At 43.9% G+C, this 16,550-nt stretch overlaps 1 protein-coding gene across 2 annotated transcripts in view; it reads left to right on the top strand.

Moving 5' to 3' along the window:
* The window catches only part of TLN1 (talin 1), a 690,102-nt gene that overhangs the window by 216,132 nt on the left and 457,420 nt on the right, over nt 1-16,550 (top strand). For both annotated transcript variants that reach the window (XM_033937496.1, XM_033937486.1), the window contains exon 12: nt 12,373-12,474. In XM_033937496.1, coding sequence (XP_033793387.1) covers nt 12,373-12,474 — 102 coding nt within the window. The remainder of the gene's footprint in view (nt 1-12,372; nt 12,475-16,550) is intronic.

The raw sequence follows: 16,550 nt of genomic DNA, 5'->3' as shown, positions 1-16,550 counted from the left end.
TCTTTTAGCGTTCCTTCCTCCTCAGCGCCTGGCGGCTCTTCTTCATCTTTGTCACTCGGTCTCTTCTCATCCGTCCATCTCGGCGAAACACATGATGGTGCTCCTGGGCCACATGGCCTCTAAGGTTCACGTGACTCCTTTTGCCAGACTTCACTTGCGGATTCCTCAGTGGACCCTGGCTTCTCAATGGTCGCAGATCTCCGACCCTCTGACTCGTCACATTCAGGTCACTCCTGCTCTGCTGCAGTCGCTTCGCTGGTGGATGCTCTCTTCCAATCTTTCCAGAGGTTTGCTGTTTCACATGCCTACCTATCAGAAGGTCCTCATGACCGACTCCTCGAACTATGCTTGGGAGGCTCATCTGGACGGTCTCCGCACCCAGGGCTATTGGACGAGTGCGGATCGTCTGTGCCATATCAATCTGGAACTCAGGGCGATTTTCAACGCTCTCACTGCTTTTCAGCATCTGCTTCACGACATGGTGGGCCTCATTCGTACGGATAATCAGGTCGCCATGTATTATGTCAACAAGCAGGGAGGCACGGGATCGGCCTCCCTCTGTCAGGAAGCTCTGAAAGTTGGGATTGGGCGATTTGCCACAACACCTTCCTCAAAGCTGTCTACATTCAGGGGCGGACAATGCCTTGGCGGACAACTTGAGTCGTCTTCTCCAGCCTCACGAATGGACTCTCTATTCCACGCCCCTTCATCAAATCTCCCTGTGGGGAACGCCTCAGATAGACCTCTTTGCAGCTCCCCACAACTTCAAACTGCCTCAGTTCTGCTCCAGGATCTACACTCCTCATTGTCTCGAGGCAGATGCTTTTCTTCTGGACTGGGGGAATCTCTTTCTGTATGCGTTTCCTCCGTTTCCTCTCATTCAATAGACTCTGGACAAGCTCAAGTACGACCGGGCCACCATGATTCTGATTGCTCCTCGGTGGCCCAGGCAACCTTGGTACTCCCTTCTTCTGCAACTCAGCAACAGGGAGCCCTTCCTTCTGCCAGTGTTTCCATCTCTGCTTATGCAGCATCAGGGATCTCTGCTTCATCCCAACCTGCAGTCGCTACACCTGACAGCTTGGTTCCTCTTGGTGTAACTCCCCTTCAGTTTTCACCAGTTGTGCGGGATGTTCTGGAAGCTTCAAGGAAGCCTGCTACTAAAATGTGCTATTCCCAGAAATGGACTAGATTCTCTACTTGGTGTTTTTCTCAGCACAAGGAACCTCAACATGCCTCCTTGTCCTCTGTTTTGGACTATCTTTTGCACCTGTCTCAATCTGGCCTCAAGTCTACATTGATCAGAGTCCATCTTAGTGCAATTGCTGCTTTCCACCAGCCTCTTCAAGGGAAACCTCTTTCTGCACATCCTGTGGTTTCCAGATTCATGAAAGGACTTTTCCACGTCAATCCTCCTCTCAAACCGCCTCCAGTGGTTTGGGACCTCAATGTTGTTCTTTCTCAACTTATGAAGCCTCCATTTGAACCTCTTAACAAGGCTTCTCTGAAATTCCTCACTTGGAAAGTGGTGCTTCTCATTGGCCTCACTTCTGCCCGTCGAATGAGTGAACTTAAAGCATTGATTGCGAATCCGCCCTTTACAGTGTTTCATCATGACAAGGTGGTCCTTCGCACTCATCCCAAATTCCTCCCCAAGGTGGTCTCGGAATTTCATCTGAATCAATCCATTGTTCTTCCTGTGTTTTTTCCAAAGCCTCATTCTCATCCTGGAGAATCAACTCTTCACACTCTGGACTGTAAACGTGCTTTGGGTTTCTACCTGGAACGCACCAAGCCTCACAGAACTGCTCCTCAACTTTTCATCTCCTTCGATCCGAACAAGTTGGGATGCCCTATCTCTAAGCACACCATCTCCAACTGGATGGCGGCTTGTATCTCTTTCTGCTATGCCCAGGCTGGATTACCTCTTCACAGTAAAGTCACAGCCCATAAGGTCAGAGCGATGGCTGCCTCTGTCGCTTTCCTCAGATCGACACCGATTGAGGAGATTTGTAAGGCTGCCACTTGGTCCTTGGTTCATACCTTCACCTCACACTATTGTCTGGATACCTTCTCCAGATGGGATGGACAGTTTGGCCAAACAGTGTTACAAAATTTGTTCTCCTAAGTTGCCAACTCTCCCACCATCCCATTGTGGTAAGCTTGAAGGTCACCCACTAATGAGAATACCTGCCTGCTTGTCCTGGGATAAAGCAATGTTACTTACCGTAACAGTTGTTATCCAGGGATAGCAGGCAGCTATTCTCACGTCCCACCCACCTCCCCTGGGTTGGCTTCTCTGCTAGCTATCTGAACTGAGGAGACACGCCCTGTGCATCGGGCGGGAAGGCACTCGCGGTGTGTGCGCGGTGTGGGCAACTCAAAATTTCTAAAAGTTTCTACAAGCAAGTATGCTTGTGAGATGTCCGCATCGGGGCTCCGTTGGATGACGTCACCCACTAGTGAGAATAGCTGCCTACTGTCCCTGGATAACAACTGTTACAGTACGGTAAGTAACATTGCTTTCTTGATAAGGACTTATGAACTTGTGAGCAAAAAGAAAATTCCCGATCATCAAAATGAAGTATCCGCCATATATCCTTCAAATCACAAGATTGAACCAAATTATCTAATCCTAATGATTTCTTTATTTTACTTGGTTTTTTATCCATTACTAAATCCATGACAGCATTAAAATCTCCAGCCACCACTAAATTAGAAGCGGCCAGTGGGAGTATCAATTGTTGTAACTTTTTTAAAAAATTCATTCTGATTCGTATTTGGAGCTTACACATTAAGCAAATCCATGCTTATTTTCACATGAACCCACCTACCCAAGGGATCAAAATCAATCAATTGAAAATTAGCTGTGCATTTTTTTATTTATTAATATGGCAACCCTAGCTTTTTTTCCAATTGCAGGAGCAAAAAAACTCTGTTTTACCCATCCCTCTTCCAATTTTTTTGACTTTATTAATGATAGGTGTGTCTCTTGTATATAACAAATGTCTGCATTCTGTTGTTTTAAGAAGGCCAGCATTTTTTTTCTTTTTTATTTGATGATTAAGGCCATTAACATTTAATGAAAAGATTTTAATCTCCATTATAAAAATTTTTTCCCAGATTCATAATCCAACAATATGTTTTAAATTTATTTAACTTAATATGAATAGACACTAATGTACCATTGTTAAAACTTTTAAAGTGAAATTTCTCCTTTCCAAATCCTCTCAGTCCCTCTTTTGAAAAACCTTCCTCCCTTATCCCTCCCCCACCCCCTACATAAATTGACAATACCCCCTCCCCCAGGCAACTTCCATCATCCCTTTCCCTTGATTATACTTAAAAGTAATAAACTTATTCTTTAATATATTACAAATCAAGTATTCCCTCAATAATTACCCCTATATATGATGAAATCCTACTTATTTATATCAAAAAGTATTTCATAAAGTCCATTTTATTCCTTTTCCAATTAAATCAATTTTATAAAATTATATCTGACCAATCCTATAAATCCTTTTACTACTTTTTACAGTGAAAGAAATAAAATATTCTAACTCTTGTTGTCAAGATAATATTCTTAATCAATGCTTGAATTTCCATTTAAAAACTATTTCATGTTCTACATAACTTTCAATTAATAACATTAACATTTAATCAATTCACTTTTCTTTTTTTCATATATTAAAATCCTTCTCAATATAGTTCAAGTTAGACTTATATATAACTTTTGAAATTAAAGAGAAGAATCACCTTCTCTATTAAAGAATTCATATCTCCAAAAAATAGAAGATGAACTTTTTTCCCCCCTCTAATATCCTATAGATAAAAATATTATTAATCTTCTCCATAAAATTAATTCAACTTGACTCGACTTCTTAATTAAGTCATGTTAACTTGTCCATCCTGTATATTCTTTTATGCTTTACCATGACCAGTCCAAAATGCAGAAACCTGTCCAAAATGCAGAAACCTTATCTCCTTATTCCCATTTGATTATTACATTGACAACTTCAAAATAAGTTCAATATCCTAATGTATCCTTGAATAATGAGCACATTCTGTACATGTGATATAAACTCCAACACTTCTTTTCCATCATCTTGATCTTTCCCATCATCATCTTGAAATCCAATATAATCTGCATCTCTTCTACACCTCTTCTTTTGTTTCTTTATCATTAAGCCTTACATCTGATGCATTTAAGATATTCATTCCCTCATAACAGTGATATTTTCAAAAATGAATATCTCTTCAATAAAGAACAGTTAAAGGAGTCTGCTATTTAAGTCTCTCTCATTTTATCCCCTTGTCAATTCATATTATTAAATATAATCTTATTCATATAGTTTCTCTTCCAACCAAACATGGGATATTATTCTTTTTCCTTCTTTTTTTTTTTTTTTTAAATCATCTTCTGTAAATTACTTTATTCAACAAACTTCATATATAACACAATGCCATTTTGTTAAAATTAACTCCTTTTAAATAGACATTGGCTCAGAATTTAGCAAAAAGTCCTTTAACTCTTCCGGATCTTCAAAATATAAGGACTTGTCTCCACTTGTTACTCTCATTTTTGCAGGGTAATACAAGCCATATTTTAACCCCCTTTCCTTCATTTGAGGTCTTAACACTACCAAGTCTAAGGTAAGTACCGATGATATCCACAAGTCTAAAGTAGGTACCAATGATATACACAATAATTCAGGGAGAAATATCACTGATAATTTAGGAGCCACACTAACTAATTCAGGGAGAGATATCACTGATAATTTAGGAGCCACACTAACTCATAAAGTAAACTCTTCACAGATTTGGAGGGCTATGTATGTTAATGCACACAGCTTGGGCAATAAAATTCTAGAATTAGAGACTGAGATAACAAACGCCGATCTTGACGTGATAGCGATATCCGAAACCTGGTTCACGGAATCACATGGGTGGGATATGGTTATACCAGGGTACAACCTACTTCGATGCGACCGAGTGGGTAAATTGGGAGGAGGAGTAGCGCTGTACACTAAGGAAAGCATCAAAACCACCAGAATCACAGATGTTAGATACACCGGGGAATCCCTCTGGGTGAATCTGGCCAGAGGGAATGAAAAATGCCTATACCTTGGAGTGATATACAGACCTCCCAGGCAACATGAGGACAAAGAGAATATCACACTGCGCGGGGACTCAGTAATGCTAGGAGGCTTCAACATGCCAGATGCAGATTGGAACACACTCTCCGCGACTACGTGTAGCAGCAAAAGAATATTAAACTCCATAAAGGGTGCACGTCTCAAGCAATTGGTATTGGAGCCCACCAGGGACAAGGCATTACTAGACCTAGTTCTCACCAACGGAGATAGCGTCACGGAAGTCTCAGTGGGAGACACACTGGCCTCCAGCGACCATAATATGGTATGGCTCAACCTCAAGAAAGGTTTCCCAAATACAAACACAACAACAAGGGTCCTCAACTTTAGAGCCACAGGCTTCAACCGCATGGGAAATTTCGTCCATCAAGAGCTACATAAACAAGCAAAAACTGACAATGTGGAGGATATGTGGTCGTCTCTGAAGTCCATACTACACGAAGCAACAGACCGATACATAAAGACAGTAAGTAAACGCAGGAGAAACAAAAGACCCCAATGGTTCAGTAAAGAAATTTCAGACCTAGTTAAACAGAAAAAAGATGCATTTATTGCCTACAAACATTTAGGCAAAGAGGGGGCAAAAGAGGGCTATCTAGACAAATCTAAAGCTGTCAAAACAGCAGTCAGAGAAGCCAAACTCCGAATGGAGGAAGAGCTAGCACGGAAAATTAAGAAAGGGGATAAATCTTTCTTCAGCTATATTAGTGACAGGAAAAGAAACAAAGATGGGATAGTATGCCTGAAGAAATCGGACGGCAACTTTGCAGAATCAGACTCTGAGAAGGCAGAATTACTAAACCAATACTTCTGTTCAGTGTTCACCCACGAAGCGCCGGGAGCTGGTCCACAGCTGCAGACGGGAGATAGCTGGAAAGACCCGTTTCTAGATTTCGAATTTACACCCAGTAGTGTCTACAACGAACTATCAAGACTCAAAGTAAACAAAGCCATGGGACCGGATAACTTGCACCCCAGAATGCTCAGGGAGTTAAGGGAAGTCCTGGCAGAACCATTATCTGTTCTTTTCAATCTTTCCCTAAGCACAGGAAGGGTCCCCTTGGACTGGAAAACCGCCAACGTAATCCCACTCCACAAAAAGGGCTGCAGGACAGAGACAGCAAACTACAGACCAGTGAGTCTCACGTCTATAGTGTGTAAACTCATGGAAACACTGATCAAACAGAATATTGACACAATCCTAGACAAAGAAAAACTGCGTGACCCACACCAACACGGGTTCACCCGGGGTAGATCCTACCAATCTAATCTGATTAGCTTTTTTGACTGGGTTACTAGACAACTGGACGCCGGAGAGTCACTGGACGTGGTATATTTGGACTTCAGCAAAGCATTTGATAGCGTCCCTCATCGAAGATTACTGAACAAGCTGAAATCAATAGGATTAGGAGACACTCTAACTACATAGATTGGGAATTGGCTGAGCGGCAGACTTCAGAGGGTGGTTGTAGACGGTACCCCATCCGAAGCATCGGACGTGATCAGTGGAGTGCCGCAGGGCTCGGTCCTGAGCAACGATTCTATTTAACTTATTCATAAGAGATATGACGCAAGGACTTAGAGGAAGGGTATCACTGTTCGCCGATGACGCCAAACTTTGCAACATAGTAGGCAAAAGCTTATTACCTGATAATATGACACACGACCTACTGTTGCTGGAACAATGGTCAAACACTTGGCAGCTAGGCTTCAATGCAAAAAAATGCAAGATAATGCACCTGGGCAAGAGAAACCCGCGTAGAACTTATGTACTAAATGGTGAGACCTTGGTTAAGACCACGGCGGAACGCGATCTAGGGGTGATCATTAGCGAGGACATGAAGGTGCCAATCAGGTGGAGAAGGCTTCCTCCAGGGCAAGACAAATGATGGGGTGTATACGCAGAGGTTTCGTCAGCAGGAGACCTGAAGTCATGATGCCGTTGTACAGAGCCATGGTGAAGCCTCACTTAGAGTACTGTGTTCAGTTTTGGAGACCACACTACCGAAAGGACTTGCTGAGGATCGAGTCGGTTCAGCGAACGGCCACCAGGATGGTCATGGGGCTCAAGGATCTCACGTATGAAGAAAGACTGAAGAAGTTGCGGCTGTACTCACTTGAGGAAAGAAGGGAACGGGGAGATATGATTGAAACGTACAAGTACATCACGGGACGCATCGAGTCAGAAGATGATATCTTCTGGCTCATGGGACCCTCGACCACCAGAGGGCATCCGCTGAAAATCAGGGGGGGGGGAAGTTTCATGGCGACTCCAGGAAGTACTTCTTCACCGAAAAGTGGTGGATCATTGGAACAAACTCCCACTCCAGGTGATAAAGGCCAGCAGCGTGACGGATTTTAAGAGAAAATGGGATACTCACGTGGGTTCTTTAAGGGAGTAAATCCAAGGGGGGGATACTTGGAATGGGCAGACTTGGTGGGCTATAGCCCTTTTCTGCCGCTTTTTCTATGTTTCTATGTAACATGAGGAACTGTTTCCTTGTATTTGCTTTGTTTTTAGCGAAATCAGGCACAAACAACAACTTGGATCCCTTATAATTAAAATTTTTATCAGCTTTAGCCAAGTTTAAAATATCTAATGCCTGCTAGAATCTTAGTAACTTGAAGATCAAAGGCCTTGCTCTAACTTGACTTGTTGACCGTTTTAATGGAATCCTGTGTGCTCGTTCTATTTCTAGGGGATGTTTTGAATTTAACTGCAATAATTTAGGCAGAAAATTTTCTAGAAATTGGATAGCATTTCCCCCTTCCAAACCTTCAGCTAATCCAATAATTTTTACATTCTTTCTTCTACCTCTATTTTCGTAATTTACAAGTTGTTTCTTTAATTCCTTATCAGTTAGACTGTCATTTTTACATCTCCTCTCAGAGAGTTCCATCCGTTCCATCTTGTTTTCTAAAGTCGTCATATGCTTGTTAGCTATTTCCATCTGCCGATTCAGATTCAGCACTTCTTCGTTCACTTCGGTGATGTTGTTTGCATTGTCCTGAAGCATTTGTTTTATGCACTGCAGTTCAGCCATTATTTCATTTTTATCCAGTACTTCTGTTACATCTCCCGGAAGAGGAACCTTCGGCGGCGTCTGATCCTGTTTTTGACGCTTTGCTGTCCCTCCTGTCGTAAAAGCCGTTTCACTTTTAGATTGCCATGTGCTCGCCATGCTACCGCACTTGTATCTGGCACTTTGGGGAAGAAAAAAAGCCAAGGTAATCTTCCAAAGTATCCATCCGTTGCCCGGGTTAGAGGAGCGTCGCGATCACACCTCTATCTTGTGCGTGCACCAAGCCACGCCCCCCACGGTAGTTATTCCTATTGGGAGTGGCAGTGTCGTGAGTGTGTTGACTGTGTTGTTAGTTATTCCTATTGGGAGTAGCAGCGTCGTGAGCATGTTGACTATGTTGTTAGTTATTCCTATTGGGAGTAGCAGCGTCGTGAGCGTGTTGACTGTGTTGTTATTCCTATTGGGAGTGGCAGCGTTGTGAGGGTGTTGACTGTGTTATTCCTATTGGGAGTGGCAGCGTCGTGAGGGTGTTGACTGGGTTGTTAGTTATTCCTATTGGGAGTGGCAGCGTCGTTAGCGTGTTGACTGTGTTGTTAGTTATTCCTATTGGGAGTGGCAGCGTCGTTATCGTGTTGACTGTGTTGTTAGTTATTCCTATTGGGAGTACCAGCGTTGTGAGCATGTTGACTGTGTTGTTAGTTATTCCTATTGGAATGGCTACATCATGAACATATTGACTGTGTTGTTAGTTATTCCTATTGGAAGTGGCAGCGTCGTGAGCGTGTTGACTGTGTTGTTAGTTATTCCTATTGGAAGTGGCAGCGTCGTGAGCGTGTTGACTGTGTTGTTAGTTATTCCTATTGGGAGTGGCAGCGTCATGAGCGTGTTGACTATTCCGATCGAGAGTGGCGGTGTCATGAGCGTGTTGACTGTGTTGTTAGTTATTCCTATTGGGAGTGGCAGCGTCGTGAGCATGTTGACTGTGTCGTTAGTTATTCCTATTGGGAGTGGCAGCGTCGTGAGGGAGTTGACTGTGTTAGTTATTTCTATTGGAGTGGCAGCGTCGTGAGGGTGTTGACTGTGTTGTCAGTTATTCCTATTGGGAGTGGCAGCGTCGTGAGGGTGTTGACTGTGTTGTCAGTTATTCCTATTGGGAATGGCAGCGTCGTGAGGGTGTTGACTGTGTTGTCAGTTATTCCTATTGGGAGTGGCAGTGTCGTGAGCGTGTTTACTGTTTTGTTAGTTAATCCTATTGGGAGTTGCAGTGTCGTGTGTGTGTGTTGACTGTGCCGTTAGTTATTCCTATTGGGAATGGCTACATCGTAAACATGTTGATTGTGTTGTTAGTTATTCCTTTAGGGAGTGGCAGCGTCGTGAGCGTGTTGACTGTGTTGTTAGTTATTCCTATCGGGAGTGGCAACGTCGTGAGCGTGTTGACTGTGTTGTTAGTTATTCCTTTCGAGAGTGGCAGCGTCATGAGCGTGTTGACATGTTGTTAGTTATTCCTATTGGGAGTGGCAGTGTCGTGTGTGTGTGTTGATTGTGTCGTTAGTTATTCCTATTGGGAATGGCTACATCGTGAACATGTTGACTGTGTTGTTAGTTATTCCTGTTGGGAGTTGCAGTGTCATGAGGGTGTTGACTGTGTTAGTTATTCCTATTAGGAATGGCTACGTCGTGAACATGTTTACTGAGTTGTTAGTTATTCCTTTTGGGAGTGGCATGGCAATGTAGGTTGATTCTGCAGCTGTTTATTCTTAATGGGAATGGCAGCGTTGTGAGTGTGTTGACTATGTTGTTAGTTATTCCTATTGGGAGTGGCAGTGTCGTGAGTGTGTTGACTGTGTTGTTAGTTTTTCCTATTGGGAGAGGCAGCGTCGTTAGCGTGTTGACTGTTTTGTTAGTTAATCCTATTGGGAGTGACAGTGTCGTGAGTGTGTTGACTGTGTTGTTAATTATTCCTATCGAGAGTGGCAGCGTCTTGAGCGTGTTGACTGTGTTGTTAGTTATTCCTATTGGGAGTGGCAGCGTCGTGAGCGTGTTGACTGTGTTGTTATTTATTCCTATTGGGAGTGGCAGCGTCATGAGGGTGTTGACTGTGTTGTTAGTTATTCCTATTGGGAGTGGCTGTGCAATGTGTGTTGATTCTGCAGTTGTTTATTCTTAATGGGAGTGGCAGCATTGTGAGTGTGTTGACTGTGTCGTTAGTTATTCCTATTGGGAGTGGCAGCGTCGTGAGCATGTTGACTGTGTTGATATTCCTATTGGGAGTGGCAGCGTTGTGAGCGTGTTGACTGTGTTGTTAGTTATTCCTATTGGGAGTGGCAGTGTCGTGAGCGTGTTGACTGTGTTATTTATTCCTATTGGGAGTGGCAGTGTCGTGTGTGTGTGTTGATTGTGTCGTTAGTTATTCCTATTGGGAATGGCTACATCGTGAACATGTTGACTGTGTTGTTAGTTATTCCTGTTGGGAGTTGCAGTGTCATGAGGGTGTTGACTGTGTTAGTTATTCCTATTAGGAATGGCTACGTCGTGAACATGTTTACTGAGTTGTTAGTTATTCCTTTTGGGAGTGGCATGGCAATGTAGGTTGATTCTGCAGCTGTTTATTCTTAATGGGAATGGCAGCGTTGTGAGTGTGTTGACTATGTTGTTAGTTATTCCTATTGGGAGTGGCAGTGTCGTGAGTGTGTTGACTGTGTTGTTAGTTTTTCCTATTGGGAGAGGCAGCGTCGTTAGCGTGTTGACTGTTTTGTTAGTTAATCCTATTGGGAGTGACAGTGTCGTGAGTGTGTTGACTGTGTTGTTAATTATTCCTATCGAGAGTGGCAGCGTCTTGAGCGTGTTGACTGTGTTGTTAGTTATTCCTATTGGGAGTGGCAGCGTCGTGAGCGTGTTGACTGTGTTGTTATTTATTCCTATTGGGAGTGGCAGCGTCATGAGGGTGTTGACTGTGTTGTTAGTTATTCCTATTGGGAGTGGCTGTGCAATGTGTGTTGATTCTGCAGTTGTTTATTCTTAATGGGAGTGGCAGCATTGTGAGTGTGTTGACTGTGTTAGTTATTCTTATTGGGAGTGGCAGTGTCGTGAGCGTATTGACTGTGTCGTTAGTTATTCCTATTGGGAGTGGCAGCGTCGTGAGCATGTTGACTGTGTTGATATTCCTATTGGGAGTGGCAGCGTTGTGAGTGTGTTGACTGTGTTGTTAGTTATTCCTATTGGGAGTGGCAGTGTCGTGAGCGTGTTGACTGTGTTAGTTATTCCTATTGGGAGTGGCAGCGTTGCGAGTGTGTTGACTGTGTTGTTAGTTATTCCTATTGGGAGTGGCAGTATCGTGAGTGTGTTGACTGTGTTGTTAGTTATTCCTATTGGGAGTGGCAGCGTCGTTAGCGTGTTGACTGTTTTGTTAGTTAATCCTATTGGGAGTGACAGTGTCGTGAGTGTGTTGACTGTGTTGTTAATTATTCCTATCGAGAGTGGCAGCGTCGTGAGCGTGTTGACTGTGTTGTTATTTATTCCTATTGGGAGTGGCAGCATCGTGAGGGAGTTGACTGTGTTAGTTATTCCTATTGGGAGTGGCAGCGTCATGAGGGTGTTGACTGTGTTGTTAGTTATTCCTATTGGGAGTGGCAGTGTCGTGAGCGTGTTGACTGTGTTGTTAGTTATTCCTATTGGGTGTGGCAGTGTCGTGAGCGTGTTGACTGTGTTAGTTATTCCTATTGGGAGTGGCAGCGTTGCGAGTGTGTTGTTAGTTATTCCTATTGGGAGTGGCAGTGTTGTGAGTGTGTTGACTGTGTTGTTAATTATTCCTATTGGGAGTGGCAGTGTCGTGAGTGTGTTGACTGTGCTGTTAGTTATTCCTATTGGGAGTGGCAGCGTCGTGAGCATGTTGACTGTGTTAGTTATTCCTATTGGAGTGGCAGCGTTTTGAGTGTGTTGACTGTGTTGTTAGTTATTCCTATTGGGAGTGGCAGTGTTGTGAGTGTGTTGACTGTGTCGTTAATTATTCCTGATGGGAGTGGCAGAGCTGTGAGTCAATGCATTGGCTCTGATTAGTTGCTAATGGGAGTGGCGTTGCTTTGAGCATGTGCATGGACTGATTTGTTAATGGGCGTTGAAAGTGCAATTAGTTGTTGCTGATGGAAGTGACCATTTTGGATTTACCTGATTGTTTTCTGGATATTTTTCCTCTGCAGGATTTTGGGGATTATCAGGATGGATACTATTCAGTGCAAACTACAGAAGGGGAACAGATTGCTCAGCTCATCGCTGGCTACATTGACATAATTTTGAAAAAGGTAAGTACTGTTTCACTGCAGGGCAGAGGGGAATAGAATTGATCTACCCAGGTCCTGTTGGGCAAAGTTTTCAAGTTTCAAGTTTTATTGATTTTGATATACCAACCATCAAATTAATATCTAGCCGGTTAACAATCGAATTAAAAAGATAGGGAAAACTGAGAAAAATAAAAATGTGTGAACATATATATATAAAAAAAAAACAACAATTACCAGACGTACTGTGTCTGAAGTATAACTCACTTTGAGCTCAGGCTTGGAAAAGGTGAGAAATTAAAATCAAAATTCAAGGCATGGAGCAAAGCCTTGTGGTTGACTGGATTAGTGAGTCTCCACTCAGTTCTTGGGAACATAAACTTGAGGTTGATTTTTATTCATTGCTGTCTCTCTGTATTCATTGTGGCTATGCTAAAAATCTGACTGGGTGTGCTTTGGGGACTGGGATGAAAACGACTGGCCTTGGCTGCCAGTTTGAAATGTCATGCAGCTCTGCCAAGTGGCGTTTGCAGAGCACCAAAGCCAGTCAGGTGTGCAGGATATCTTCTGGAAAAACTTTGCATAGATTGGGTCATCAGTGCATGCACAGGTAACTCATATACAGTATATTCATTTTGCAAAGCAGTGATTGGTTTAGACACAAAGCTATTGAGGAGAGAATGGCAAGCATTTTAGAAAGTGTTCAGGAATAGTAATGAGGGGTCATGATTGCTTTACGTTGTGACAGGGCTGCAGGGAAGGGGGTGGCATGGTAAGGGCTCCTGAGGGGGTAGTGTTTGGTTTAGGAAGTGACACAAGGCTGAGTACATTAGCGTTGATAGAGGAGACCTCAAAGGTGAGCACGAGAGGGGATATGGAATGCAAGTGATGAACTCTAGGTGTATGGTGGCTCCTTTGAAAACATATCTGTTGAAGAAATTCCTAGCCGATAATTGAAAGATGATGTATCTGTTTAAGAACTTTCTAGTTGACGACTGAATGTTGGCATTAATTGAATTTCTCCTGTTCTTTAATGTTTCCTTAAGTTAACTTTTGTTAACCGGTTCGAGTCCCTCAGGATTGGATTGGACTGGTGGGTTTCCCTGCCTCAACCCCGGTCCTTACTTCCAATTTCATTTCTTGCCTTCCTCCTCTACAGATCTTCACTTCTGTTCTTCCATTTTCCTGTCTTTGTTCAACTCCTGGTCCCATTCCATTCCTTTCCTTCTCTTCCCAGCTGTCATCTAATTTGATTGCCCCAACCCCCGTCTCAAATCCACATAGAAAAATTTAATTCAGAATCATTTATACTAGGTTAAGGAGGCTCAGGGGAGATATGATAGAGACCTTCAAGATCATGAGGGGCATAGAGAGGGTGGATAGGGACAGATTCTTCAGACTGAAGGGGACAACAAGTACGAGGGGGCATTTGGAGAAACTGAAGGGAGACAGGTTCAAAACAAATGCAAGGAAGTTTTTTTTCACCCAAAGGGTCGTGGACACTTGGAATGCGCTACCGGAGGAAGTGATCAGGCAGAGTACGGTACAGGGATTCAAACAGGGATTGGACGGATTCCTGAGGGATAAAGGGATCGTGGGATACTGAGGGAGGAGCTGGGATGTAACACAAGTATAGAAAGCTAACCAGGTAATAAGTATAGAAAGCCAACCAGGTCGTGCATGTGCAAGACCGGAGGGTTAGGACTTCGATGGGAAGGTAGGACTTCAATGAGAAACCAAGGTGGCAAGGGAGCCCCTTCTGGTGATTCAGACAGGTCATGACCTGTTTGGGCCGCCGTGGGAGCGGACTGCCGGGCAGGATGGACCTATGGTCTGACCCGGCGGAGGCACTGCTTATGTTCTTATGTTCTTAAGGTTTTGATTTTATGATGTATGCTTCTAGTAAACTACCTAGAACTGTGGGATAGAGTGGGTTTATACATTTTTTAAATAAATAAGAATATCAGACCTTGAGCTACCCCAATGATTGCCAAACCTGCCCAGCCAGCCAGATTTTTGAGATATCCACAATGAATAGGCTTGAGAGAGATTTACATACCAAAGAGACAGTGTACAGTATGCAAATTGATGTCATGAATAAAGAATGACATGGGTAAGAGTTCCTGTGGTAAACTGTGGCAACCTGTAGTTAGTCCACAGGAACGGGAAAAAATGCGGTCGGTTTTCAGCAGGAATGCAAACAAGGCCTTCTGTCACCCTGCAGGAGCGATAAACAGCTTTATTCCCACAGCAAAAAAATCTATTGCACCAGTGTCAGTGCAGCAACACTCCCTCTCCCCACGGCTCAGCATCTCCTCTCCAGCTCTCCTCACACCTACCTTAACTGAATGAGTCAGCCACGCCACACTGAAAATCTTCAGAGGTTTGCTCCAAGGCCTTCCTTCAGCTGTCGAGCCCTTCCTTAATGTAACTTCCAACTTCGTGAAACCGGAAGTTACATGAAGGAGGGACTCATCGGCCAAAGGAAAGCCTCGGAGCAGGCCTCTGAAGATGTTTCAGCGTGGGGTGGCTGGCTAATTTGGGTATTAGGAATGAGGGGTGCTGGGGAGGAGATACTGACCTGTGGTAGGGAATGTTGCCTGCCACTATTGCTGTGCCCGCAGGGGTGGGGGTGCTAGCTGGATCCAGAGCTGGAGCTGAAGGACACGGCTGGATCTGGGCAGAGGGGAAGAGAGGTGTACAACCCCTGGGGGGGGGGTTTGAGGCTGGAGGGAAGGGAGAGAGGTAATGGACTTATGTGGAGGGGGGGACTAAAGGGAAGAGAGAGGTGGGGGAGACTGAAGGGAAGAGAGAGGTGGGGGGGACTGAAGGGAAGATAGAGGTGCCATACCTAAAGCTGGGAGCTGGAAGAAAGGGAAAGGTACTGGAATTGCGGTTCAGAGCTGGAGCTAGAGGGAAGGGAGAGAGATGTTAGACCCATGAGAGGGGGGTTAGAAGGAAGGGAGAGAGGTGCTAGATCCTTATGAAGTTTTGAGAGAAAGGTGAGAGGTATTGGAACGCAGTGGGAGGCTGGAGGGAAGGATAAGCTAGGTGTTCAATCCATGGGAGAAGTACTGAGGGAAGGAGGAGAGGGAAGGGAAAGAGAGATGCTGAACCAAATGGAGTAAGAGAGTGAAATATTTAATAGTGAAGGAGTGGAGGGAGGGAGAAAAAGAGTGTGAGAAACATTAATGTAAGGGAGTAAGAAGGGAGAAGTTGGACACGGGAAGATATACAAAAAGAGGGAAGATGGTGGGCATGGATGGGAGCATAGGGACAGAGACACAAAGGGGAATGCTGCATGGGGATGGTATATAGACACAGTCAGTGGGGGTATATGGACACAAAAGGAAAGATGGATAGACATGAGGGAGAATAGGAATGCAGAAGAGAGATGTTGGACTTGGGAGCGGGGGCATAGGGACACTGAGGATTGACACTAGGCATGGAGGGGACAGGGACACAGAATAGTGTTGAAGAAAGGGAGATGGGCACAGGGGAAATACTAGAAGGGGAAGTATAGGAGACTGAGAAAGGAGATGCTGAACATGAGGAAAAAACGCACAGAGATGGAAGAGGTATGGTGAGCATGGGGAAAGAAGACATGTCAAATGGTGAGGAAACCCTGGTGAGTAAGTTAAAAATAGGGATGCCAGATTTCCTCTTTAAAAAAAGAGGACACCTGGCCCCAGCCCAGCCTTCTCTTTCCTCGAGCTTGTGGCCACGTCTGGAGGACCTCTGTGCATGTGAGGATGTCACGGTGATGATTTGGAGAATTTGTGTCTGGTTGGAGATTTTAATGCGCCTCTATCTCCGGAGGAAGTAGAAGCCAATAATACGACTATTGAGCTGTTTTATATTACGGCAAGTTTGTTTGTTGCAGTTAGTGGTTGATAGGACTCATAAAGCAGGGAATGTGTTAGATTTATTGTTTTTGTCTTCTAGTATGACAGAAAAATTAGAAGGTAAAGTAATGGTTATTGTTTGTTACCATTTTTATTTTGTTCTGTTTCTCAAAAGACCAAAATTTGAGGTAAGACTTAGTTGAAGTATGGAAGCAGAATTAGATAGAGGATGAAGAGCGATCTATAGATGGTGAT

Source organism: Geotrypetes seraphini, chromosome 1, assembly GCF_902459505.1.
Source record: "Geotrypetes seraphini chromosome 1, aGeoSer1.1, whole genome shotgun sequence".
Taxonomy (NCBI): domain Eukaryota; kingdom Metazoa; phylum Chordata; class Amphibia; order Gymnophiona; family Dermophiidae; genus Geotrypetes; species Geotrypetes seraphini.
Note: the sequence above shows the minus strand (reverse complement) of the source record. Positions and strands in the feature narration are given on the sequence as shown.